Genomic DNA, 27,154 nt, shown 5'->3' on the forward strand with positions numbered 1-27,154 from the left:
CTCGAAGTGGAAACTTTATCCCTTTCTGTAATTTTTTTATTTCTGTTAAACTAAGAGCTACTGGCAGATGAGCAAATACTGTTCTAGCAGCTGTTGCCATGGTGTTGATAACTGAATTAAGATCCCACTAAATCTTAGTTATTCAAAGCAGGAGATTAAGTGTCAGACAATGGAACGACAAAGGGCAAAACAAAAAACACAGAAAAGAGGATGCTGACTAACATGAGGAGATTAACCCTTTCGGTGCACAGCACAAAAGCCAGACATGTGAACAGAAAAAGCAGCCGTACATCAATGCCACAAGTTTCATTTTTCACTTTCTGCACATAGCGCTCTATCTTTGAGCTGCAGGGCCAAGACAGATTACAGTTGACATTTCTTTCTTCTTCTTTTTTTTAAGTTTAAAAATGTACATCTATTAAGTCGGGTGTGAATCCCACGTCTCGCAGCTATAGATGATGGCAGGGTTACATTCGGAGGTAGATGTTTATCTGTGCAGTGGTCTGATAGCACGCGTGTTTTTACCAAGGGAGCGTTTAAATGAGTGTAATTTAAGGGGCTAAAGAGGGGGCTTTGTTTGCAGTGTCAATATTTATAGTGACACATGCTGGATGAATGCTGACTGACTCTACTTAAATTGTATGGGCGTGTGTTTGTGTGTGTGTGGTTGGGTGGCTGAGGGGGAGTGGAACATGGAGAATGAATAGGCACCTGTTGACATGCCTCAGTGAGACAACTAAGGTCATAATCATAACTTTGGTATCTTAAAATCAATAAAAAATGGAACTTTTATTGCCTAAACTCCTTGCAGTTGCAAGTAACTGTTTGTCTCTTGTCATGAGTGATGATTTCTTTTTTTTAAAAGTTGCAGAGAACAGAGAAAGTCTTGTTGGAGCATCTAATACAGGCTTCTGGTTGAAACTCTGAACAGGATAAAGTTTAGAAAAGTCAGGCGCCACTGTGTAATGTGATTTATTAGCGGACCCCACATCTTACACAATCTACAAGCCTAATTTGCATTGCAAATCAACAGCATGCAAATGAGGGAAACACAGGCTGGCTGCAACACTTATCTGTACAGAACACCACCCGACATTCTTTCGCTTGTGTATAAAAAAAGTAGCTTTACTCTTGCTCTTTATTTAAAAGACACTTATGTTTTTCAGCAGGTTTTACCAGAGAAGTTCAGCTTTCATTAGCGGTCAGAGAGTATCTTAATTTCTAGAGTCAACATTGTGACTCATTCATCCTCATCCTCTCTGTTGTTTGACCTGTAAACTACAACCGATCACAACTTTGCCTCCAAAGTTTCTTGTTGACACATAAACTTTATAGCCCCAAGCTACCGTTACATCAGAGAAATCATCACTTTGATTCATACGTGACCTAACTATTTATACTATCAACATGGCCCTGCGGAGAGCCCCTTCCTCTCCCCCTTTCCATACGGGATGGAGGGCCTCCCTTTTGCATAGGTCTCTGACACAGTCACCAGAATCGCTTTGTTGCCATCTAGTGGTCATTTGAATTTGGCAACTTCCTCCTTTTCAAACTTTTGATGGTAAACACAAACAAGTCAATGCAAATCTTAATTACCTCAAAAACAAAAAAACTTTATTGTTTTATTCACAGTGCCCAAATGGATACAGAGACATCGGGTGAGCCACCCTGACATACTTTTACAGTCATTTTTGACACCAAGGGCTTCTATTGAAAGATTACGCGCTGCACAAAATGTTAGTCCAGAAAGTAGACACTTGAAATCCTAAAAAATGAAACCGATCAATGTCCATCTACTACAGATATCCCAAGGTTTATAAAAACATTTAAAACTTTGTATCTTATCAACATAAAAACAGTCAAAAAAAATGAAGAAAATCAAACTTTGAATTGCATTAATTTAAAGCATTAGGTCAAAGGCTTACAAATTAACAGTGTATAAAATGCACAGTGCTTTGCAACAGTATTCATACCCATTGAATTTTGCATTTTGTCACATTGCAAACACAAATGTTAAGATATTTTATTGGGATTCTATGTGACTGGTCAAGAAAGAGTAGAGAATAAAACTGAAGTGGCAGGGAAACTATGGTTTTTAACGATATTTTACAAAACGGTGTAATCAGCCCCCTTAAATCTGATACCCTTAGAGATAATCCAGTGCAACCGACTGGCCTTCAGAGGATGCCTACCTAATACTAAAGAGCGGGAAGCAGAAGGCCACTGTTGAAAGCACAATTTCCTGTTTGAAGTCTGCTGAACACCATGGGGGAGACAGCATAAATATGGAAGAAGGTGCTCTGGTTAGATAAGACCAAATTAGATTTTTAACTAAACATTGCAAATACCTCTGCACACACCATCCCTATAGTGGTGGCAGCATGATTTTGTGGGAAAGCTTCAGCAGTCACAGAAAACTAGTCAGGTTTGATGAGAAGCTGAATGGAGATAAATACACTGCAATCCTGGACGAAAGCTTGTGCTTGGCATGTGATTATGTTCCTATATTACGAGGATAATCATCATAAAAATACAACCAGAGCTACAATGGAATGATTTAAATCGAACCACTTCCAGGTGTTAAAATGACCCAGTCAAAGTCTTAAACCCCAAATCCAGTTAAGAACTTATAAAAAGACTTGGAAATAATGCTTGCAGAATCTGAACTTGAGCTATTTTGCAAATAATGAGCAAGCATTTCAGTCTCCAGTTGTGCACAGCTGGTACAGATACCTCATAAGGGTAATAACTAGATAGATTTATGTTTATAAAAATATTGGCTGATGGGGCCAAATACAGCACAATTTTCAAATCTGTAAAGAACAATAAAGAAAACATCATTTCATCTTCACCTCACTCATAATTATTTTGAGGTTTGTCTTGTTTCATAATACAAAACTCCAATTAAGTATGCTAAAGTTAGTAGTTGTAGCATTACACTATGTTTAAGTTTAGGACATATGGATACTTTTGCAAAGCCTTTTTGTTCTTTTGGAGAAAGAGTGAAATACAAGAACTTAACAGAAATAGATGTATTCGAATATCTCATGGTACCAAATTACAAATTGTTACAGCTTCACACTAAACGTGCACATTTTTCTGGTATACATTAAGATGCTAATTATAGTAAAACTGATATCATTCCTGTATGTAAACATACAGTACATGTTAGTCCTGCTGAATAAAACCAGTATGGCTCAGTTACCCTGTAACAGTGTTCAATCTGAGAGGTATTCAAAAACAAGGCAGCCTGATGCTTGTTGCCTGGACCAGGTCTGCACTGACAGTAAATATATGACTCATAGCGAATAATCTGGAGCACTTGCAAGGTAGCATACTCAGAAACTGATGTGTCACTTTGTTCCCGGTTCATAGCTGCTTTTAGGTTTGGAAGCTGTAAAAATCAAAACAGGACTGAAACAGTGTTTCGGGTCACTTTCTGCTGCTCAAAGAGGCAACTGTGCTCTTTGATCAACTTAACCCCGTTAAGTGTTTACAGAGGCCTTTTTGTCTGTGCTTCCCCGTTGCACCAGTGCTGCTCGAACAAAGTGGAAATCTTAGCACAGCAAGCAGAGTGCCATGGTGAAGACATATATAGCTATATATAACCGACATAAGTTTACAAGCCAGAACTATACACAGGAGTTTAACGTTATTGCACTGCACCTCTTAACTGGGGCAGTTATTGCAGATTGTATAACTTTAACCAAGCATTTCTCGTCAAGCTCATAATTTTATACCATATTCTGCTGGCAACAAATCTTAAATTCAACAACCTCTATACAATATTTAAAGCAGGGAGGCAATCATACATATATTCTATACTTGTATTTACAAATACTGGATGACCTGCTATCAAAAGCCTTATTTTCACATGGCTCAGTGCATCCATGGGTGTTAAACATATATTACCCATAAATATCTTTTTAGCCAATGTTTATAGTAAAAGGTAGCATATACTTTAACACTAAGTGAAGCAAATAAATACAGTTGCACATAGGAATTGGCTAGTGACCAGATCTAGATGATATTTAACTTGAACAGTGATAGACTTCTGGAAACTCAACAGTCTGATAGCTTCCCAGTCAGTGAACAGACCAAAGCTATTGCTGTTTGATTTATCCCATAGGTTTGAAATAAGATGTCGAAATAATGTCTAACTATACTTGTATATGTTAGCTGCATGTCTCAAAACCAGTGGGATTTGCAATTTATTTTTGCAGAGCCAACTTCTAGAATCAGTACTTTCCAATAATACATTTATCATCTTTTTATGTTTTCAGACATTAAAGGTAACAAGATTACAAATAAAGGTTTAACATCTCTATGTATATCACTAATATACAGCTTATATTAGTGATATGACTGATGGTAGATACCAACCATCAGAAGTACTAACAATAGTGTGTCCCAACAACTTTAACTATGTTTATTATGCAAAAGAGCTTTATTTGTAATTTTTAGCTCAATAACTTTAAAGAGATCACTGATTTTCCAAGTTGGAATTCAAACTTCAGGTGGTGTTTTTGTTGTATTTCCAATCGGGACCTTGGAAAATGTGACTTTGGAGTATAAACAGAATAAGAACACAGCACAAACACTATCGTGTTTGGATTCACAATTTGGTGTGGAATATGTTACTTGTTAAAAAAAGAGTGATAGTTAGCTATGTACAGTAACACTGAGATGTTCCAAACAATATCAGAGAAAGCACAAAAAGCATAGGAAGCATTAAAAATATTGCTTTTTTTGTTTTCTGTAGAGAGAAGACTGCAAACAGGGATTGTTTGGGCAGAAGGGAAGAAGATATTACAGCAAAGTTGAACATGCTTAAATGCTGGCAGCCCTTTGTAAATATCAGAGTGCAAATAATGGGCTACTTTGTTCTCTAGAGCAATGATTCTCAAACTGGAGTAGAAGTACCTCTGGTCATCATGTTCCCTTTACCTTTGGAGTCAAGATGTAAATCTGGGATTGACATCAAACCCAACAGACATGTTCCAGTTCCAAGTAGGGATCGCCTATTATCATTTAATTTATTGTTAGTGGGGGGGATATTGCAGTATAAAATGTGATTTATGAGCTGGTGCTGCAAACACTCCCAACCCAATCCCAAAATGATAGCGATCGCTATTCTTATACTATTAGGGCATCAACGAATATCAGTATTTTAAAATAAGAATTATTATGATACTTGCACGCTGTTTAGCAGCACTGCTTAATGTAGATGGTGTAGCTAAAGGCCTTTAATGTTGTTGCAATAAATATGACAAAATATGGTGATACAATTAAGCCCATATTGCTTAAAATAGTAATATGTCAATTTAATCACATATTGCAATGGACAATTTTAAGACCATATTGTCCATACTGGTTTCCAAAACTTCACCACTTTCTGAGTTTTGAAAACCAATGGGATTTTCTAAGTATTATGATATCAATATCAAGTAGTCAAGGTATTATTACTAATATAAACTAATAACCACATGTTAGAGGTGAAAATAAACAGTTTTCACAGAATCTAAGAACATGGTGTATGTGAAAGACAAGCATAGTGGATTCTGAAGTCAAGGTATGTGAGAAACTCCAAACTTCAATTAGCATTTTTGTTAATTTTTTCCAAGCATAAAGCTTGGAAATTTCACCTGTTTTGCATTTCATTATTTACCAGAGTGAGGTGATTAATCCCTTTTGTTTTGATGATTTAACACAACAAACTTAAAAAGTCCAACTACATCTCATAAAGACAGAGGTACTTGGAAAACGTAACATTTACTGAGGAGTTAAAGTTTGAGAAGCACTGCTCTAGGGCTTTCACAGCTATGAATGCTAACTATTCCAGCTGCTAATATAGGGTGCTAAAGGCAGCTTAAAATTTGAACTTCATATAATTTCTTTTTGCACTAAAACAAATGTGAACCCTGTTAAATAACAACCCATGTTTTATACACAAGGATAGAAGGCTAAAAAAATATTTAGAATACTTATATTTTCTAATTAAATGAGAAATGGAAACTAGCTAAAAGCAGAATGGTATACAGCACTGGCCATGTCAGAGCTGTACAAAAACAAAAATTGGAATTTGGACACAAAACCTAAATCAGTACATCCCTAGCTAATGTAGATTTTAAGTAAAGACATCGTTGTTTCTTCATCAACCTAAGAAATACACCACACAGGACCTGCTCAAAGTGTAATAAGATGGAAGCATTTTTAAAACAAAAACCTTACATAGCAGAGCTAATGTGTTATAAAAGTACACCAACACCTTGGCATTACTTCACAGTTCTGAGATGCCAAATCTGACCCTGATACTGAGTGAAAAACCAACCAGGAACAAGATGCTACAGTACTGAGCCTGTGTTTCAGTGCTGATATGGCTGAAGAACAAGAGGCAGAAACTTTAATATGAAACATATTGTTCAGAAAACCCTATTAAGTTTTTTTTTTCTTTTTTAACTGACAGACCAAGCGGCTGTTAAGGCTTTGTTGTGTATGACCTTGTAAAGTGAGGCTGTGATTAAATCCAGTTGGCTTTTAGAGAAAAGTGAAAAGAGTTACACTTTCAAGTGACTTACAGAGTACAGAGATAAAAAGGTTTTGGCATGTGAAGTGTTCAGGTTATCCATCACAGTATATACAGTTTATACAACTTCTAATATGAAGATAAACCTTTTTTTTTTTATTATTATTTGGCTCTTCAAGTTGGTGATTCAGCTCAACAATGAAACATCAAGCTGGCAACACTGACCTAAGCCACTTTTAGTGTGAGTCATTATTTAAATTGATGATCTGAGTCAGTCTTACACCGAGAACATGCTGGATGTTAAAGTGTACAGTACCTCGACATAACGACTCAAAGCTTAGAGTTAAAAACGCACTTCAGTGAAAGGTAGACAAGTGAGATAAAGACATGAAAAAACATTGTACAAGAGTGCAAGCATTTTTAAATTTTAAAAACAAGAAAGGATGTGAGGAAATTGTTATTCTGTCATATTTTTTCAGCAAAGTCCAGCTGGCTTTTATATACGTCTCATTTTTATTGTTCTTATCACTATTATGCCAGCTAAACCCATGTCAAAATTCACATCTGAACCCTCAGTTAACACATGTTAACTAGTTAACCTTTTAGTTCTATTTGAGCGCAAAGTTACAAACAAAAGCATGTCCACATTTGTTTTTCTTACTAAGATCATTCTGCTCCTCAGTGAATCCACTTCCATTTCCGTTTCTCCTGCAATGCTACATTCAACCACAGCTCCACCAGGGGGAGCTATATTTCTTGTTTCCTGGCCACACTGCCTTCCAGTGCTCTCACTGTAAGGGCAACCAGCTGAGAAACAAACGTGCTGGAGAATAAACATGGATTTGGATTCAAACGTCTCCCCTCCATGTATGCCGGAGATTAAAAACCATCAGAGCAATAAGAGAGACATTATGGGATGTCCTCTGCCTCCTCTTGTCCTCCTTGAGGCTCAGGCTCTTCGGCATGGGGGTGAGTTTTTGTTTCTGGAAGTGTGTGTACGTATCTGAGTCGGCTCCAGCAAGCCTTGTTCTTGTGCAGGTGCCCCATCATTATTTGGCTGAGCATGCTGGACTCAGTGAACCGCTGCCACTCCTCAAACAGAGGCTCCACGATGTAGGAGATAAAACCTGAAAGACGTGAAACTCCTTAATAAGGGCTATTTAATGAGACTGTCTTGAGAATTAAACAAGATTTACCAATCTGGATGGCTGGCACAGAGTCGGTCTGTTGGTCACACAAAGGACTGATCTCCAAATCAAATTTCCTTTCCAGGTCACCTTCCAGGTCAACAAAGACAGAATTGATAAAAACAGTTTCAATAAGAGCAAACAGTGAAATAAACTGCATAGAGTTGGCATTTTAAAATACACATCTTCTTCAGCACACCACAATACTAACTCTAGTTTGAAATTTGATATGTAAAAGTTTACTCACCCTGCCTATAAAATTCCTCACACACCCTCTCACTCCATTGCCTGCTCAGCTCCCACTCCCGACACGGGTTACACACATCAGCGCATTTCAGGGCAATCTAGAAGAAAAGAAGATAAATGAATACAAACATGTCACAACAATCTGGAGGTCTACTACTAAAGCTGTGTGAGAAAATTATCATTTGGATACCATACAGTTGAATCTACGTGCTTACGCACACTGTATAAAAACACACACAACCTTTTTCTTCACTGTGACACAAAAAAAAAATCAGGCTAAATGTTTCCCATTTATATGAGCATGGAAATTATTTCAACTCGTTAAATATCGGCACATCAAGAGAATTTTATTATTAATTTCTCTAAGTTTAGAACTTTACATACATTTCCTTAGTATTTAACAGCACTACATTTAAAGCTTCATGACTTGGGTTAAAGGTTTTAGGTATCCTTATTATTACACTGTAGATGATGACACTCCCATGGAAACACATTCATCTCAGGGACACAAAACCAAACTCTCTTTCCTGAACAGCATACTGGGCGGACAGTTCCATGATGTTTATGCTTGCATACAATTATTTGAACAACTGGACGTGTCCGTTTCAGGCGTCTTAGAGTGTCTTATGTGTCTTTTTATCTGTAAATATCTAGTTTCAACAGTACATTTGAAGGGGAATAGGCAGTGTACCTGGAGTATGAAATGCCTGTGTGTGGCCAGCTGAAGGTCCATATCCTGGTTGTCCAGATGCTCTCGGAGAGTTATCAGGAATTCGTTTTGTCTGTTGATGTCTGTAGCCAAGATGAGAGAACCCAGCTGCTGCTCTATGTCCTGCCTATTGAGTTGAGGAAGACAAACTAATGAGCTCTACTTCACCTGCTACAAGTTTCATACACCATGCCTTCCCTTTAACAGCCAAATGATCTTATTTTTCCTGGTCAAAGACATTCATGTGAAGACTAAAAGTAAAGTCACATGAAATCCTTTTATTACTTTATCCAGCAAAACTTGCTATTGAGTTATAATTTCATGCTAAACTTATTTATATGAAAAGAAAACCTACAGCTACAACAAAAATAATAAGAAAAATCCAACCTTTAAATTTTGTTTATTTCAGTGAGAGAGAATAAATACTTATCAGATACATAGTAAGAGGAAAAACACTCTCTCACACTAAAACTCCCCAAAAGGGTTCACCTTAACTTCATGGGTGCCCAAGGTTTTTAGTGTACTGTGTTTGTTGAAATTAGATTTGCAATGTACAAAACAGTAACATGTTCCAAACATTAATGAGTAAACTTTAAGTAATTGCAGTGCTTTTAGGATATACAATCTAGTAAAAATGTGGTGGGGGATATGCATAGTTTTTGTAGATAACAAGAGATCATTCTAAATAAGGTAGAAACTTGCCCAAAAGATCAGATTCTAAAAGTATATAAAAATAGTAAACCTAAAAAGAAGATTTCTAAAACCAAATCATAAAATATTCTGATTAAAAATCAGATGAAGTAAGATGTGTGTTCTTACGACATGTCAGCCGGCAGGTGGCTCAGCAGACCAGACTCTCGGAGCATACCCACAGTGGATCTCCAGTGGTGGCGCTCCAGCACAGAGGTGTTCTGTACAGCAGGAATGTCATTCAGTATCTGCTCGTCTGACACTAAACACACCACAGGTAAACCCAGATGCTGACACCCATCCACCTGCTTGTGTTTACCTGGTAGAGGGACGCCAGGTGGTGTCTGGTTTTAATGAGAAAAGGCTGGTTGACTCCAGGGTGATCCACGTCATGAGCTGCTGCTGCCATCAGACCCAAGAACACATCCAGAGGAGTCAGCTGCTCTGCCAGCTGCAAAACACAAATATTCTGAGACTCTCCAAGGGACATGCTTGTGAAAAATCTAATTGAGAAATCCCTCCTAATCTGAATTTTTAGCGTCTATTTTGTCAAACGTTCAATTTCTGGTTAATGTAAAGTTTATTTAAGTTGTCAAATAACCCAACGTATGTGAGAAAAACCTTTAAACAAAACTTGTCAAATTTGAAGGATAGTAAAAACAAGATTTTTTTGACAACTAGGAAGCAAGATTAGATTGGGTAAGTTTAGGTAAGAAGTCTTATTCACAACCCGTTATTTGACGGGTTGTGAATAAGACTTGTTATGTCATAAACATGACATAATAACATGTCATGAACGTGAGTAAGTCTACACGAATATTCATGACTGTTATAAAGTATCATTCGGTAAATCATGACACTTTTAATACATAGTTTATATTATTCAAAATGTCTTTGTTATGACAACTTGACATTAACCAAGAAATCATGAACTGACATAAGGTTGTTATAAAAGTATTACTGATTAAACTTAAAAAAATTATGTAGCTTTATGCTATTATTGTTAAAAAAAACAAACAAAGCTGGCATCGTTACAGGTAGCCAAAGATCCAGCCTCATTATGCATCAAAGCATGAAGTAAATCCTAAATGCTAAGTAAAGGACAATAGAGCACATTGATTAGTAAAAATGCAGACTTTCGTTTTCTCAGAGAGTGTTTGTTATCTTCAATGTACAGGTTAGTGTGCCGTATTGAATTTCATTTAGTGCTTTTAGGAAAATAGATTAATCACAAAGTGCCTCTTGGAGCAACAAAAGCAATTACTGAATAAGGGGAAAGATGCAGAGACGCTTAATCTGGTCAGAGGGCTTCAGAAAAACCTCTGAGCTCTAGATGGATGTGTCACTGAGTTCAAGTGAGCAGGAAACGTCCCTATGGGAGCACAGCTGACAGATTATGTCAAGGAGAAGCTCAGGCCTGCTGAAGCTTTACAGTCTGGGCATGACAGGAAAAGTGTGTGTATGTTTACCTTGGTCTCTTTTATGTAGCAGTACATGGCTTGAGTAACATCAGCAGCATGAACGGCATTATGATATGGATTGTGGGAATGGTAATCTTCCTGCACCATTCCTGCAAAACATTGTAAATTATCAATAATTAATTAGATTTGATTGTAACAAAACAAATCTACAAGGTCTCTGTTTATTCTGGTTAGTTGAAACACATGATAATGGAGGCATTTGGTACAAAAAACAAAAACATAACCACATTAAAAACACCAAAAACATAGCAACTCTTTCAGAGAATTTTAAAAGGGTCACATTATCATCAAAACAGTTTAGTAAAAAAAAAAAAAAAGTATGAATTTGATCATAAGTCTTTTTTCTTTTAGACATTTACGGCTCCACGTCTGGATTATTTATCACAATTATTTTTATTACCGGTAATTATAATTGTTATTTATCTGGTTATGTTTTATTGGTTGTTGTAATCAATATTTTAAGGAATAAATTTTGGTTGATTTTATATTTCATGAAGCACTTTGGCCAGCTATTTAAATGTGCTATAAATACAGCCTCACTGTGAATGAGTATAATAGGCTCTATATAAACAGTTTTAAAACTGTCAACTAGCAGTCATGTCAATTTAAACGTCATCTCATGTAAACCAGGAAGTTGAAAAGACAAAGACATTATTTGAGCTGTCATTGCTGGAAGAGCAAACAAACATAACAGCAAAAGTCTTCTGCTAGCTTACCAAGAAACCTGTGTAGTTTAACCATGTCCAGCTGGAAGTGGTGAATCAATCCACAAACATTGAAGAGATGGCACATCAGAGTCACAAGACTGTTACCTACACAGATAAAATGTATCTTTCAATCCATCAGACTATAAAAACATAGTCATCCTCAGACATAAAAAAGGCATATACACTTGGATCATGATCAAATACATAATATAGATTTAGCTGGTGAAGGACATTGTTAAACTGACGGACGAGCAGTCATGTCAGATTAAAATAATCTCACCATTTGTAAGACGATCGAAGAGGAAAATGTCAAAGTTCCATGTGTCTACTTTTGAGAGCATGTGCTGTGAAGACAGACATTTACAAGAGTTGATTTGTTATTCGCAAACGATCTTAAAAATTATATGTCCATCTTTGTTTGCGTGGTAATGCGGTTTTGTGCCCTCACAGCTGCCTGTCCCAAGTAGTCATCATCCAGCAAGTGCAGGGTCCCGGGAGTGTGAGGCATTAATCCCCTCAACAACCTGGAGGCATGGCAGTATCTCTGGAAGCTTAACAGACGCTTCAGCTTCCTCCTTGTGCCAGACTCGACCTCCCCTGGCCGTGAATTTGCTAAATTAAAATAAAAATTTCATTTAAAAAAATTGCAAAAGTCAAACCATATTCATTGATGCATCATAATGTCCTTCATCTATCTATATACCTATCTATAAAATAATCAATACTTAAATAGTGAACAGTTTAAACCATGGTCTCATGGACATCAACATAAAATATTTGAGGCAATGAGGAATCATACTTTTCAGGATCCTCAGATCGATCGGTGGGTAAGAACCTCGTCTCTCAGCCAGCAACACACCAGCATGACCGGCGTTCAGCCTGCCATCAGCTATCAGAAAGAAAGAGAAGAAGAGCCAGATTAAAAAACACCAAGAATAAATAAAAAGATAAAATGACAAAATAATAAGTGAAGTGTCAGTGGTTTTTTAACAGGAAAATATTGCTGCATGTTTATATATATATATATAAAATGGTGAGGGCGAACCAACCAGACATAGTCGTGGTGGATAAACAACAGAGGAAAGCCGTTGTGGTGGATGTGGCAATACCAAGTGACTGCAACATCAGGAAAAAGGAGCATGAAAAACTAGAGAAATACCAGGGCCTAAGGGAGGAACTGGAGAGGGCCTGGAAGGTGAAGACCACAGTGGTGCCTGTGGTCATCGGGACCCTCGGGGCAGTCACCCCCAAACTGGAACAGTGGCTACAACAGATCCCAGGAACAACATCAGACATCTCAGTCCAGAAATGTGCAGTCCTAGGCACAGCCAAGATACTGCGCAGAACCCTCAAGCTCCCAGGCCTCTGGTAGAGGACCCGAGCTAAGAGGAAGAAGAATCACCACCCGCGGTGGGTGAGAAAGGAAATTTATATATATATATATATATATATATATATATATATATATATATATATATATATATATATATATATATATATATATATATATATACATGCAGCAATCTTGTCCAAACCCAATATTTTCTAAGCAAGAAGTCTAATTAGTCAAAAAGGTACACAAGTACCTGACAGTTGTTTTTTGATAAAACAACACTGTGTACATAGATGTGACCCTAAATTATATCATGTTTAAGTAGTGTTAGAAATGATTTATTTTTTAAATTATTCAAAAATATCTCCAGGCCTTTACTTGCTGGGGAAACTCTAGATTTAGGAACAAAACAACAAGAAAAAAAATATAATAACAGAGAATCCTGAAGAAAATATGAGCAATTCACACACCCAGAGGCCAGCGACAAACAAGATAAAACAGAATGAGGTCTCAATTCATGGCACACACCCACACAAAAACTTCACTTGAACAGTCTGAAAACTATGGGGATAATGAATAATTTATAGATCAGCAGATAGGAACTGGAGCGTAGTTTATCCCTAAGGTTGCCAGTTCACATCACCTCAGTGACTGCCATTAAAAGCAGCTGGCAATGGCTTTGCTGTCACTGTGGCAACTGCCGGGATGTGCCGGATCCCGCCTGCAGCCTCAGAAATCATTCAGCATGGAAGAAACAAGGCATCACTTTTGTCAACTTTGGAGAAAACTGGTACAACTTCCTAGTTTGGCATGCACAGCAGCATGAACAAATACACAGAAAAGTGACTCATCGTTGTCAAGCGGCCTACTTTGGGCAACGAAAGAAGCAAACGGGGAAGAACAGGTTTTGTTTTAATCCAGAGCGTTGGCAGAGAAGACGAGGACAAAATGCATCTTCTGGTAAACAGGCCAGAAACACATCACACCTCCAGATTACAGACAACCACATTCATTCACACAATCAGCCTCCTCCAGCTCTCTGTAGCACTTGATTCTTCTCCTTTCTCTGCTCCATTTTCCCCCAATTCTTCTTTCAGTTCTGGTTCCTGTGTTTACATCCTCCTCCTTCCATCTGATCAAATGCTTCCGTCTCGCCAGCCGCCTCTCTCCTCTGTCCCTTTCTCTTCCCTTAGCTTGGCAGTAACTAGGTGATTGTTTTCATGCGGCACAGAACTGGGTCATTTACGATGAAAATGCGAGTCAATCAGAAAGGGAGCTTAAGGAAGCGCCAACATGCCCAAACATTAACACTCATTTGGTATGTGTATACACACTTACAAATGAGGTTAAATCCCAGTTTGAGAGGTAAAAACATGAGTGCACATTTGGCTCACATACTGACACATGGAGCTGATCGAAATATGCGGGCTTCACTGTGTCTGTGGGTGTTAGTGGCACAAACTGTGGTTTGGTGTTGTTCTTACTTTTTAAAATGATGCCATAGTGAGCAATGCTAAATCCCAAATCTACCTGCTGTGAATACACAGAAGCAGATGATGTTTCCTTCTGCCTGCAGCTGTTGCTGCTTTATTTACATGCATGTGATGCATCTATTCAGCTATGTGTTAATAATAAACTATAAAAATGAGTAAAAACTATTGTGTAATATATAACTGAATCTGAGATTAATACACAATCAATAAGAAGATACAGAACTTTTCATTTTCTTACTTTGACATTAAATCAGATATAAATTTTCTTAAATCTTTTAAAGGTCAGCGAAGGCAGATAAATTATTTTCCTGGAACATTAAGTTGTTTCTCCGCCATTAGCACATTGAGCAACACTGCACAACATTGATTGGCAGCACTAAGATCCTTTTCCTGGATCTGATTGGTTGTGTTCGTTATGGTCAAATTTGAAGTGATCGTTTTTAAAAACTTTGGTCTATTTTTCAGTCCATGGCTATTATACTATGATATAGCTTGTGCATATCATCCTACAAATCTGAATTTTTCCAAATAAATAGTGTTTCCCTTCTACAATTACTGTTTTGGCTGCTGCAGCCTGTAGTCCAGATGTGAATCGTGAATTCAGATGAAACACTATCATTAAATCACAGGTGATTCGAAGGAAATCACTAAGCATGAAGCAGAGCAACTTTTGCTTCACGTTTTGTCCAAATGCAACCATCTGCAACAAAACATGTTGAGATAATAATTTGTCAATGCTTCATATCAAAACAGACAGTAAACATGCCAGTGTTAGCCTACCAGATCACCAAACTGCTTCACATGAAAATATCATCAACTGATCAAAATGTGAGTTCATAGAAGATTCCAGCTTTATGTGTAAATTCAGATATTAAAAAAATTGTAGAGTATCCTCCTGAAACTTGCTGTTGCTGTCAAGAAAACAACTGCAGACTCACAGAATGCTAATGACGACAAAGCGATACTGATAAAATATAATCTAAAATAAAACTGTCTGGGTTAATTTTTTTGACTACTTGTTTAAAGAAAAATCACTCTGAATTTACATTTAAGAAGTTACATTAAGAAGTTTTCTTTTATGTAAAAAAGAGACACAAAAAATTATTTTTCTGTTGATTTTTTTTTCTCCAAAACCTGAACTTGGGGTATTCTTAGTCATTTATTATCCTGACAACATAAAATGTCCCAGCGACCATCACCGCATATCTGATTAAATCTCACAGTACCTAGAAACAATAGGCTTACAATATCAAAAGCCTTTCACCCCTTTAAAATAAATAATCACATGAGGTTATTACAGTTCAAGGGAAAAGTCTGTAGAGAATTATCCATCCTCCTCCTTATGAGTCACTGCAGGGAATTTCCCACAGAATTAATCATAATTTCAGCATAAAATTTCCTGTGATTGACAGATTACTTACAATACTCCCAGCAGAGCTTGTAAGTGTCAAGTCTAATGTGTCTAAGTTTATCATTTTCCTTTCTAAAACCTATGTTCTTGACTGAATCTACGTCAGTGTCATGGGGACAACTGCAGCTCAGCAGATGGTACCACAGCTTTATTTATTGGAAACTCCGGCTCTAACCGCCCCAAATCCCTCGTTTCTCTGTCTCATCTACTCAGCTGTCTTAACGCCTCCAAGCGTCCACCTACGTAATTCGTAAACATATGGCCAGAGGCATGCTTGTCAGAGACAATCTGTCACACATGCACCTATGGACTTGTCAAATCTGTAAATATGAACACAAGCAGGACAGAAGAGGGAGATCTAATTTCAAGTTCAGCGTGAAACCAAACAAAAAACTGGAGCTTAAATTGTGAATCTTAAAAATGAGCTCCAAAAAAATGTCCCTAAATTGCTAAGAGGGAGAGAGATCTTTAAGACCAAAACCATCACAGTGTTAATAATTTTAACAAACCTTAAGCTATTATTGTCCTGTCTGAACTGCTGCTTGCAGACACATAATATGTCTTAACCAGACACATTATGAATTTATTAGATGTGTCTTCCACAAGCTTAACTCTGTTATGAATTGTCATGGATTCTTTACCTTCCACATGTGTATTGCTGTCGTCTGTGACCTGCTTGATCTCTTTGACCTTCTCAACCTCCTCCTGCTCTTCTTCCACCCAACTGCTGCCTTCACTTCTCTCCGGCCCCCGAGGGTCTCCCCTGCGAGTTCTCCAGGCCGCCCTGAGCTGCCGGATCAGAGTGGGAATTTCCAGAGCCAGCGACAGGCCAGCACAAGCAACAGAAGGAGTCCACACTCGTGAGCCAGGAACCTCGTCGGGACAGACCCCGACACCGAGACCAGAGTCCTGCATCCTGAGATCTGGACCCCAGAGCCTCTCCAGTACTGGCATTGTAATACCACAAAGAAATTAATGGTGCAGAGACGAGATGATGACAGTGACAATGAAACATGGAAGAAGGAACAGCCCACCATCAGATTAGAATGAGAGATAATACGGGGGGCTAACTAAGGCTGAAAAAACTCTGGAATCAGCGTATCAAATACCATCCGGAGAGATGAGATCAGAAGCATAGGGACAGATTTAAAGGAAGTAAAGCAATCCAAAACCGCCAACCAGAAGAGAAAAAGAGGAAAGTCCAAAAAGCAAGAGAATAATCTGTCGGCATCCTTCTCTCTCTTTCTCAGAATCCAGAACTGATATCCACGGTCCCACTCAGTCTGTGCTGTGGAGTCTAAAAGCCCCTCCTTTCTCAGCTCAGAGCTCACTTTCACGTTCTCACTCAACCAATACGCTGCTACCCAAACATGCTGCCAGCCCGACTAGTACCATGCACACAAATTAATGCTTTCCCCACACATTTGCCTTTCTAGCAATAATTTATAACACAAATTAATAAATATCCCCACACATTTGCCTTTCTAGCAATAATTTATATAACATCAATCGGACAATTAAAATTGAACAAGAGATTAAGACCACTGTCTTATATAATAATATATATTTATATATATATAATATATATATATATATATATATATATATATATATATATATATATATATATATATATATATATATATATATATATATATATATATATATATATATATATATATATATATATATATATATATATATATATATTCAGTTCATTGTTTAAAATAAAAGGACATATTGTTACTTCGGATAGACTTAAATATATAATTCAATTTAAAGTTGCCATTTGATTTTACTAAAAATTGTGCACTTTTATAGTTAGCCAAATTTTTCTGAAGTACAGATATGGCTTATACATGTTGTATAAGCCATATCTATAAGCCATAAGTTGTATAAGCCATATAGATGTGTTCAAAGAAAGGAAAATGAGAATACAGATGAAAACTAACAACATATGAACCTGCTCAAAAGAACTCTAATCAGTTGTTTTATGCATTATGTGATGAGGGCATGTTTCATCTTGATTAAATTACAAATTACATCAAAATAACTAGAAAAACTGACAATTACGTGTTGTTCAACTGTAAATAATATTTAAAGTTAGAAAGTTAAACATTCAGTGGATGATTAAATGAAATAAATGGAGTGAAATTCATGAATGAAAAAAAAACCCAAACATAATCTTCAGCAAAATAGTTAAAATTGCATGAAAATAGAATTTTTGAAATTTTTTATTTTATTTAAATCAACAGACCTGCTCCACAATATGGACCACAGTCCAAATGACGGTCAAGTGAAGACAAATGTACTAGCACACTCACTGACGTACACACTCAGCCATCCACATGGCCTTGAACATCACATATCAGATGCAAGAAGTTAGCAACAAGAAACTATTCTAGTAAAAGCTGCAAGACAAAGAAACAGCCTGGGAAAAATGGAAAAGGGAGCAGGGAGATCATATAAAACACAAAAGCACCATGGCAACATATAGTGGTTTGTAAATGATTGCTCACAACTCTTATGAGTAAAATATGGAATTTGTTGCTTTCTGTGCAGTTTATGGGAATAGTCAAACAACTAATCAGGTAATCTAGTTAAACAAGATTCTCCATATCACACCTGTAACTTAATGTTTTTGTCCACGCACATATTATACTTAAATAATAATGTTCAAGATTGTTAAAGATAGACATAAATATATACAATAGATTTCACATCTATTTGGCAAAGTAAAGAACATATATTGTTCATGAACAGCATAAATTCAATGTAGTTGAAAAATGCTAACTCCAAAGAAAGAAAGCAGATAACGAGGTCGGTGGAAGTCTTGTTTAATAAACTTAGGCGGGGAGAGGACTGCTGGCTCCAAAGCTATTTTTGCAAATCCTTCCTTCAAAGACTAAACATGGCCGTAATAGTTGCTAAAGGCAGAGAAGCTTACACAAATGGGACAATATGTTGATTCATTTGCTTTTGGTCCATGTTTAAAACTGAATTGGTCACACTTTTTGACAGGTCAGGGCAACAAATAAAGACTATGTTAATGTGCTCTTGCAAGAATGTGCACATTTTAAAACTTAGGTCATATACAGGCTTTATCTTGCAGTAGTTTTAGGGCTTTACATCAATAACATTCTTAACCCACACTTTAGATATTGGCTAAAAACTTAAAAACTCCTGTCTGTTTATGCAGATTACACATTTAGGAGTTTGCTGAATGAATTAAGCCTTCATGAACCGAACTCTGAGTTTTCAAATGGAAAACTGTCCTCATCACTTTCTGTCCTCCAGAACGGTTCGGACAGTTCTGGGCCTCGAGGGGCCAGTGTACTGCATGTTTTAGATGTTGCTCGGCTAAACCCTCATATTTTAAATAAACTTCTACAGCAGGCTCTTGCTGAACTTGGTGACATGCCAAAGAGATAATTCAACTGTCTGATTCTGGTGTGGCGGAGCAGAAACGCAGCCAAACTATAGACCTGAGATACTGAAAGAGCTTTTTGTGGAGCTTTTTTGTCATGAGCTTTTACTGGATTCATTTGATGTTTATTTTTCAACTCTCCTCCTTTAAAATACTTTGTAAGCCACTAATACAAAAGTTTTTCTGCCTCATAAATGCTCCCTTCTGTCAGCGTAACAACACAGGAAGATATGTGAAGATATATATTTATCATGTGCACTATCTCCATTGGTGGAGGATATATGAGTGAGTCATTCAATTTGGCTATTTAATGGATTAAATTAACTTTAAAATAATTAGTTATAATTTGCTTAAAATTCTTAAAAGAAATCAAAATACCCTCATGTGATGCTTATATGTTGAATTTCAAAGGATCTCTTTATTAGCAGAAACCAAGTTTTATTCATAATTTTACCCACACAGTTTTCTGGCACCATTTCATTCTGCAGTGGAAATCTGCATCCTGCTGTGAAGGTGAAGATTATGTACACTTGTTGGAGGTCATCTTTGAATTGCGCTGAAATGCAACTTTTCAGTTTAAACACGTCATTTGAGGTAACACTGTTGTTCTCGCTGTTTAGTTTGATGTGACTCGTCGTTGTTTATGTCACAGGAAACCATTTTTGGGTGAGCAAACAGAGCTTTGCAGCCATAAGAAAAACATGCTGACATCTTTTTTTTTTTCTTTTTAGATAACTCAGACATTCAGCAGCGGGTCTTTTGAAATACTCATATTTTTTGAACATTTCCACATTTTGACACATTACAACAACAAAATGAGCAAAGTAAATGCCCTAAGTGTCATGGGCATTTTTATTCGGTCATCCAGAGTCAAACTATATTTTTCTGCAATTATGTGTCACTCATATAGGTTGTGCCAAGAGGCAAACTAGACCTCCTAAGGCCAGGGTCAGCAACTTTAACAACTCTATGAGCCATTATTGCCTTTGGGCCAACATGTTTAGTGCGACAAAAGCTATATAAACTTTCAAAACAAAATTGCTTATTTTTAAAAATATCTGCAATAGCAACTTTCTTCAGATTTTGAAATAAAAGAAAAACAATCTTATTTGGTTTAAGGTTTTAAAAAAAAATCAAAAATTTTTACATAGTTTTATTTGCCTTCACGATGATGCATCACAAACACAAATCATTCAGTTTGTGTTTGTAATGCAAAAAATCTATAAAAGGCTGTCAAAGTCTGATGTCTCTCTTCCATTAATTTAAAGATCTATTAAAAATTTTGCTCACAGAGATCCAAGTCTGTGGTTTGTAGTTACAGCTACCGTATTAGTGTACTGACCTAAGTCCTGACACATTGCAAAATGTACTCAAAGACAAAGAACATGCAAAGCACGTGCATGTTCTTGTTTTGCGTGTACATGTACATGTACAAGTACATGTACATGTACATGTACTTGTTTTGGGTCATGCAAAACAAGTACATGTACAAGTACAATTAGGTTAATTAGGTCAATCCTTATATGGGCATTATATGAGCATATACAGTGAATGCGAGTGTATGTTTCTATATTTCACTTAGATATTATGCTGGGTAAAAGGTAAGTGAATCCACACCAAACTACAGTGTGTTACACACAGTGTGTCTCTCACGTTTACACAGACCTGTTCCAGAGCATCAAAGGTTCTTACCCAGCATGCGAACCTGTATGACATTCTGCTCCAACCATTTAAATGCGACACCTCCACACCTCTGTGGTAAAGAAAAAGATGGAAAAAGACAGAAAAAAGAGAGGCCTGTGTTAGTATTGCTTTTGCTAAATGCCTTCAGAGTCCAACAGTGACCCTATGAACAAATAAACGGTGTGTTAAAAGTCATGAGAGCGCTTTCTTGCATTCATGTGATGCCTGGAAAGCGGGGACAACTTAACCCACAAGCTGTTATATTTATTCTTTAGAGGGCTATTAATTTGAATCAGATTATTAATGTGTAAAACATAAATAATTTTAGTTGTTTAACCAACTTTTACTTATGACCTTCTTTAATTACGTCAAAATCTACATTTTTACTGATGCATGATCTAATTCTGAGTGTACACAATCAAATATAACGTTTAAATTACTAATCTAAATAATTTAAATTAAAATATCCATGTGGTATATTTCAAATTAAAATAATCATAACCACCCTGTGGTCATGATTATCTATCATGACCACAGGGATTACTAAAAAGTGAGTGAAGAGGTGCACTTAGTGACCCTGGCATCTGTGGTTCCTGTATCACCATGCCTGTGTTTGAGCCAATGACACTAGAAAAAGTGGGTCAAGCAGCACAGTGCCACACACTGCCAATGATCTGCACATAAATCACATGCTTCCACATGACTCAGTCTCTTGGACAGTGGGCTTTTTTTAGTTGTTCAAAGGTGTGTTTGTAATCAATTCAGGTCACAAGATAATTATGGTTTAATCCTTCCTGCAGCAAATTCTGATAACAGAATACAGAAAACAAAGAAAACAGGACACAGGTTACAACAACCTATTCAGTTCACTACAAGACAATCTATGAATATCTAAAATGATCAATACTCTTATAGAAAAAGACTGTGAATCAAAGTGACGTTTTCTCCAAAATACGCTTTGAATTTAAGCTTCGGAAACGTGCTTATGTTTGGCCAGTCTTATAATAAAGTCTATTGAATTGCGACCATGATTTTATAAACCTTCAACAGCCGAAACTAGAACTTCATGATGCTCATCTTTCACAGAAAATCTGGAAAGTCTTGTAGAATAGAGAAATGCTTAATTCTTGTGAACAATGGTTTGTTTGTCTTTGAGTTATGATGTTGCTCACTGTATCCTGATTAAGACCAGGTTATTATGGATCAAGTTCTGTCTTGCACTACAAGGAGACTTGGCTCATAAAAGTTGTCATTCTCCTTCAACTTAATAAAATCTTCTTATTCACAAACAAACTTAAAATTATGTGTGTGTTTTCACTTATTATACCCTTTACACTAAAACCCTAAAAGAGATTTGAGTTCAATCAATGGGCTTCAAAAGTCACCTTAATACTTAATACAGGACAGCATTCGTCTGAAAAGCAGCCAAGAGTCCCATGGTAACTCTGAGGATACTGCAGAAAGCCACAGCTCAAGTGGTCAAGTGAATCTGCTGGATGGAAAATTATTATGGTAGATGTGACTTCCACATAACTAGATGTTATGGGAAAGAGGTGAGAAGAAACCACTAACACTAGAAACCAAAAAGAAATCCAATGTGCATTTTGACACAATATATATAGGAGACATAGCTAGTATGTGGCAAAATGTGTTCTGGTTAGACGACACTAAATTGGTCATTTTATATGCAAAGCACTATGTAAGACTGCAATCAAACACTGCACAATATCCCCACTATGCAATGCGGTGGTGGCAGTAGCATGTACTGGAAAGCTGCAGAGATGATGAGAAAATTGGTGGCGCTAAATACAGGGTCTGCAACAGACACCCTGTCCAGGGTGAACCCTGCCTCTTGCCCGGAAAATAGCTGGATATAGGCACCAGCAACCCTTCTGACACCATTAGGGACAAGGGTGAACAGAAAATGGATAGATGAATGGATAAATACAGGGCAGTCATCTTCCAGAAACACAATAAATAATGCAGCCAATTGAGGATCAGTGACTTGAAAACTGATGTTCACAGATGACCCCATCTAAAACTGACTGAGCTAAAGCTGCCTTGCAAAGCAGGATTTCAGTTTGTCGATGAGTGAAGCTAGTAGACGCCCCTCAATAAGTTGGTTCTAAACACTGTCTCGGGGGACCAGAACACAAATGCATGTCATAGTTTATGGACTTTTTATTGTAAAATGTTTTTACACACCATCAGAGGCGTACCTCCCACCCCAAGAGCACCTCAATAACACCCTTAATATTATACTGTAATGCATTTGCCGGTGTGTAACAGGGGAAGCTTTTGTGAGGACCAGTGAAACATTTCAGTTCATCATAGGTCATATATAATAAAGGCTGCCATTACTAAAATATGTTGTGTATGTGAATAGTGGATGAAGGTGAAAGAGGACTGAGTGCGCTGAGCTGTGGTATTTTAACCACATGAGGGCAGACATGCACACATTTGTATTTTGACTGCAGGCTGATAAACTCACTGGGCCAATGAACATCCAACAAATCATCCGTTATCCGCTAGTGTTAAGTCTCAGCCCTCCAGAGGAAGACCTATGTACCTTGAGCAGGAGGATTTACATGTGAGCTAGCTCACACTGTTTACTGGCAGGCAGGAAGTGGGTGGATGGAGGAAACCCAGACGCAGTTACTGATCACTCATCCTCCCCACGTGGTTATGGCATGTTTACAGGACAGGAGCCTGGGTTTTCTTTCCTCTCTATTCGGATGTAATGTTATTCATATCAACCTACCACCAGAACTCTCTACCCCCTCTTTTTGTGTGCTTATGTTATACAGAGTCATTTAAACTAAAGCTATGTCCTCAAAAATGTTCATGAGACATATTCTCAGGTAAAATATGAAGCTCTACACAATCACTTTACCTTCATAAGTCTAAATAATCCTACTAAAATTGCACCTTTATACTTTTAGATTAATATAAAGAGAACAGATTATTTCATAAGTGAACATTTTTGACATAACTCTGATTCCTTTAGTGTCTCACAACTAAAGGCTAGCTGTTCAGGCATAGTAAAATCTGCTACTTCTGCACCTTTGGTCAACCGGCTAATAAAAAAAGCTACAACTTTTGCCTTTCACGCACTTAAAATTAAGACAAATTTGGTCGTTTGAAATTTTTATCAAGCGTTTTAAACTACAGTTTGCAAGCTACAAGCTGCCTGGTGAGCTTTTCAAACAGAAGCACACATATTTATGTTAGACCATTGTGATTATAGTGGAATCATAATAGTTTCATGCAAGAATATTATGACAATCTGATAGACAGTTGTGTAATGAGTTTAATGAAAAATTACATAAACTGATGATGAGATATTTAAAAGTCATCATGTGGAAATGCATGTCTTCTAAAAGTAGGAAAAATTGGCAGCTAATATTTAACAATTAATAATTTATCAAAATTGTATGTATTTAACAAGAAATTTCAAGAAAAACTACCTCTTTTCAGAAATTTTTTCAAATGCCATACATACCCTAAATTACAGAATCACATATACAATCCTTATATATCCTTTCTTATATATAAACATGTCTATTTAGACATTAGTTGATGTTTGTACCAAGAACTGTTACATAAGTAAACACAAAGTGCAAATCTGTCTTGTTTTATATAAAGTGTCTGCCCTCTGTTAGCATGTTTTCTGCAGCATCTACGCTGCAGGTAGACTGCTGTAAATCTGTCAATACACTGACGTGACCCATTGCAATAATAATAAACAAGGCCTGCTGTACCCTGTTAGAAAATTAAGCAAATTAAATTAAAATATTAACTTGCCATATATAACCTTAGCAAAAAGGTCATAATGGATGTGAAGCATGCAGTTATATACGATAATATCATAACGCTTTATAATATAAGGGCACGCACGGATGTAACTTGCTGAGAGCATTATAGATTTAAGTTACCTCGTATCATTGTACAGACTTCACAGGTCATTAAAGTGTAACAGTTATTGTCTAAGGGTCTCAGCAGTACCTTGACAATAACACAACACTGTTACTTGTTTCCAGGCACAGTTGTAAATTGGCAGTTTCACATACCTCGACCATTAAACAGGACATTTAACCATCCCGACTGCTCGCAGAGAACAAGTGAAGGCGACGGAATCTGGCGGCGTGTTTTCATGTCAGGAGAAACGCAGGAGAGCTCCGCATTCAGCAGGAGAACTGACGGAGCCCTAGCTGACACCTGTTTATTATAAAGCCAGTTGTTTCATGCTCCTCTCGTTAGTGACCTTGTTCACCCTGTGTGGGAGCAACAGGAGGCTGTTTAAAGAAAAACCTAGCGGTGTTTTCTCCCGCAGCGTCTGTCCGCGTGCTCTACGTGTGTATTTGATCATGAGCTGAACCGCAGAGAGCAGAGAGGGGAGGGGCTGGTTGTAGCACCAGGGGGGCGGGACTTAAGACGGAGTGGACCAATCAGAGATCGGAAATGTCACAGCTATTATTAAGATTGGTTGGTTAGAAATGTAGGTAAACAACATGGTTTGTATTATGATTACTACACTGATAAGATTTACTCAAGGTTTATTATCTTAATTAATTACAATTGAAAAGTAAAAGAAGTAAAACCAAAACATTGAAAGAATAGTAGAACAATTTAGCAATCACGTAAAAACAAATTTTGAAGACAAGTTAAAAATTATCTGATAAATGAATGTTTTACCTTTAAGGCGAAGAATTGTAAACGTGTCTGGAAGTTGATTATAGAGCTGTGAAAGAGAAATTAAATGATGGCTCAGTATACAGATTTCTGATGCCCAAAGCGGTCTTCATGGTTCATTCTTTGACATATGAACCATGTAACCATAAACTTTATATTCAAATCCAAGACGGCCTACTGCCTCACAACAATGATTACCAAATGTCTCATTTTAAACCAACTATTTCCTGATGCTTTTCAGGAAACAGATAGGAGCATTTTGGATGAGCAGCAGCTACCTGATTGACTTAGTGTCATTTAGGACAGAGTCCATGATGAAGCCTGTCTTACATGTTCTTGCATGCCTTTTAGCCTTTTTGTGTCTAGTTATATAAAACTGCAATAAGTTCACTAAGACTATAACCCAAATTGCTAAAACTTTAATTTTTTTTCTGAAACTTATATTTTCCAAAAAATAAAAAGAATACCGTTAGATCTTTAATTTAAAAACATTTTATTGAGCTGTTAATCATCCTTGACTTTTCAAATAAGTGGATAAAGATATGGAATTATACATGGGTTAGGCATAACAAAGAGCAATAACACAACAAATAAGCATTGAATATGCTTATTAATAAGTTTGAGATTACAGTTTAGACAAATTAGTACAGGAAAGTTAGTTCTTCCATGGTTTCTATGTGATTCTCTTTGTGGACAAATCACTAATGCTCAGATTTTAATCTGGCATATTTGGAGGCCAGGTCAACATCTGAGGCTGTTTGTGCCTCAAGGATTTGAAGTACTAAAATAGAGGACAGACACGCTTCTTTTGGGTTTTTAAAAGTCTCCATAATAAACCTTTCAGTTTTCAGTGAACACTCAGACTTTTAATAAAGATCTTCTTGTTTAGAATTTTATTCTCTGTGGCACAACAACATCACATGGATATCACTAACTAAACCATATCCAGAAGCAAGTGTACACGCAGTTTTGAACAGTTTGGTCTTTATTTAAGGTGTGAATTGTGAAACTGATTATATCAAGGCTAGGCACCAGCAACCCTCCTGACCCCATTAGGGACGAAGGGTGAATAGAAAATGGATGGATGGATGGATGGATTATATCAAGGCTTCATGCCTCTATAAAAGTTATTCTTCAGTGTCATGGGTGTATATTTATGTTGTGCTACTAATGTTAATATTTTAAAAATTCAGACCCTTTTCATTGCCTAAACAAGGGGTCTATAACCTTTACAATCCAATGACCAATATTTGCTCTCATACCAGCTAAATAAAACTCATTTAGAGACACAAATTCAACATGACCTTTTGAAAGAAGAAAACTTAACAACTCTTATAGCTATAATACAAGAGATAAAAGAAATGTTTTAAAGAACAACCACTTTGTCTCTTTTTTTGGTTCCAAACTGAAAAAACAGAATGGATACATTTTCTTTCATAGGTCATTGGTATTTGTGGAAAAAGATGTCAATATTTAATGACAAAAAAAGTCTAAAACAACATTACGTAAAAAATAAATAAATAAATAAATCCAAATAACTGTTAAGGCCTGCATTTGATTATTGTGTTT

At 36.8% G+C, this 27,154-nt stretch overlaps 1 protein-coding gene across 3 annotated transcripts; it reads right to left on the reverse strand.

The window, feature by feature from the left end:
* Positions 1-3,580: 3,580 nt before the first annotated feature.
* LOC122825264 (cAMP-specific 3',5'-cyclic phosphodiesterase 7B-like) lies at positions 3,581-25,281 on the reverse strand. 3 transcript variants are annotated; one of them, XM_044106531.1, is made up of 13 exons: positions 24,964-25,281; positions 20,903-20,963; positions 12,346-12,435; positions 11,995-12,158; positions 11,827-11,890; positions 11,556-11,651; positions 10,828-10,928; positions 9,678-9,809; positions 9,488-9,579; positions 8,651-8,795; positions 7,961-8,057; positions 7,723-7,803; positions 3,581-7,653 (listed from the first exon to the last, which is right to left on the reverse strand). In XM_044106531.1, exons 1-13 carry the CDS (start codon positions 24,982-24,984, stop codon positions 7,436-7,438), a joined length of 1,362 nt encoding a protein of 453 aa, XP_043962466.1. In that variant the 5' UTR covers positions 24,985-25,281; the 3' UTR covers positions 3,581-7,435. The 3 variants fall into 3 exon arrangements, with proteins under 3 accessions (XP_043962466.1, XP_043962465.1, XP_043962464.1); XM_044106530.1 differs by lacking the exon at positions 20,903-20,963 and having other exon boundaries at positions 24,964-25,272; XM_044106529.1 differs by lacking the exons at positions 20,903-20,963; positions 24,964-25,281 and adding an exon at positions 16,425-17,034.
* Between the last annotated feature and the right edge of the window lie 1,873 nt (positions 25,282-27,154).

This window comes from Gambusia affinis, linkage group LG22 (genome assembly GCF_019740435.1).
Source record: "Gambusia affinis linkage group LG22, SWU_Gaff_1.0, whole genome shotgun sequence".
NCBI lineage: Eukaryota > Metazoa > Chordata > Actinopteri > Cyprinodontiformes > Poeciliidae > Gambusia > Gambusia affinis.

Coding starts and splice junctions, on each gene's coding strand:
- LOC122825264 (XM_044106529.1), bottom strand. CDS start 16,737: ATGCCAGTACTGGAGAGGCTCTGGGGTCCAGATCTCAGGATGCAGGAC. Junction 11,891..11,994: donor ACTACTTGGGACAGGCAGCT/GTGAGGGCACAA, acceptor CTGTCTTCACAG/CACATGCTCTCAAAAGTAGA. Junction 8,796..9,487: donor CACCTGCCGGCTGACATGTC/GTAAGAACACAC, acceptor TCAACTCAATAG/GCAGGACATAGAGCAGCAGC.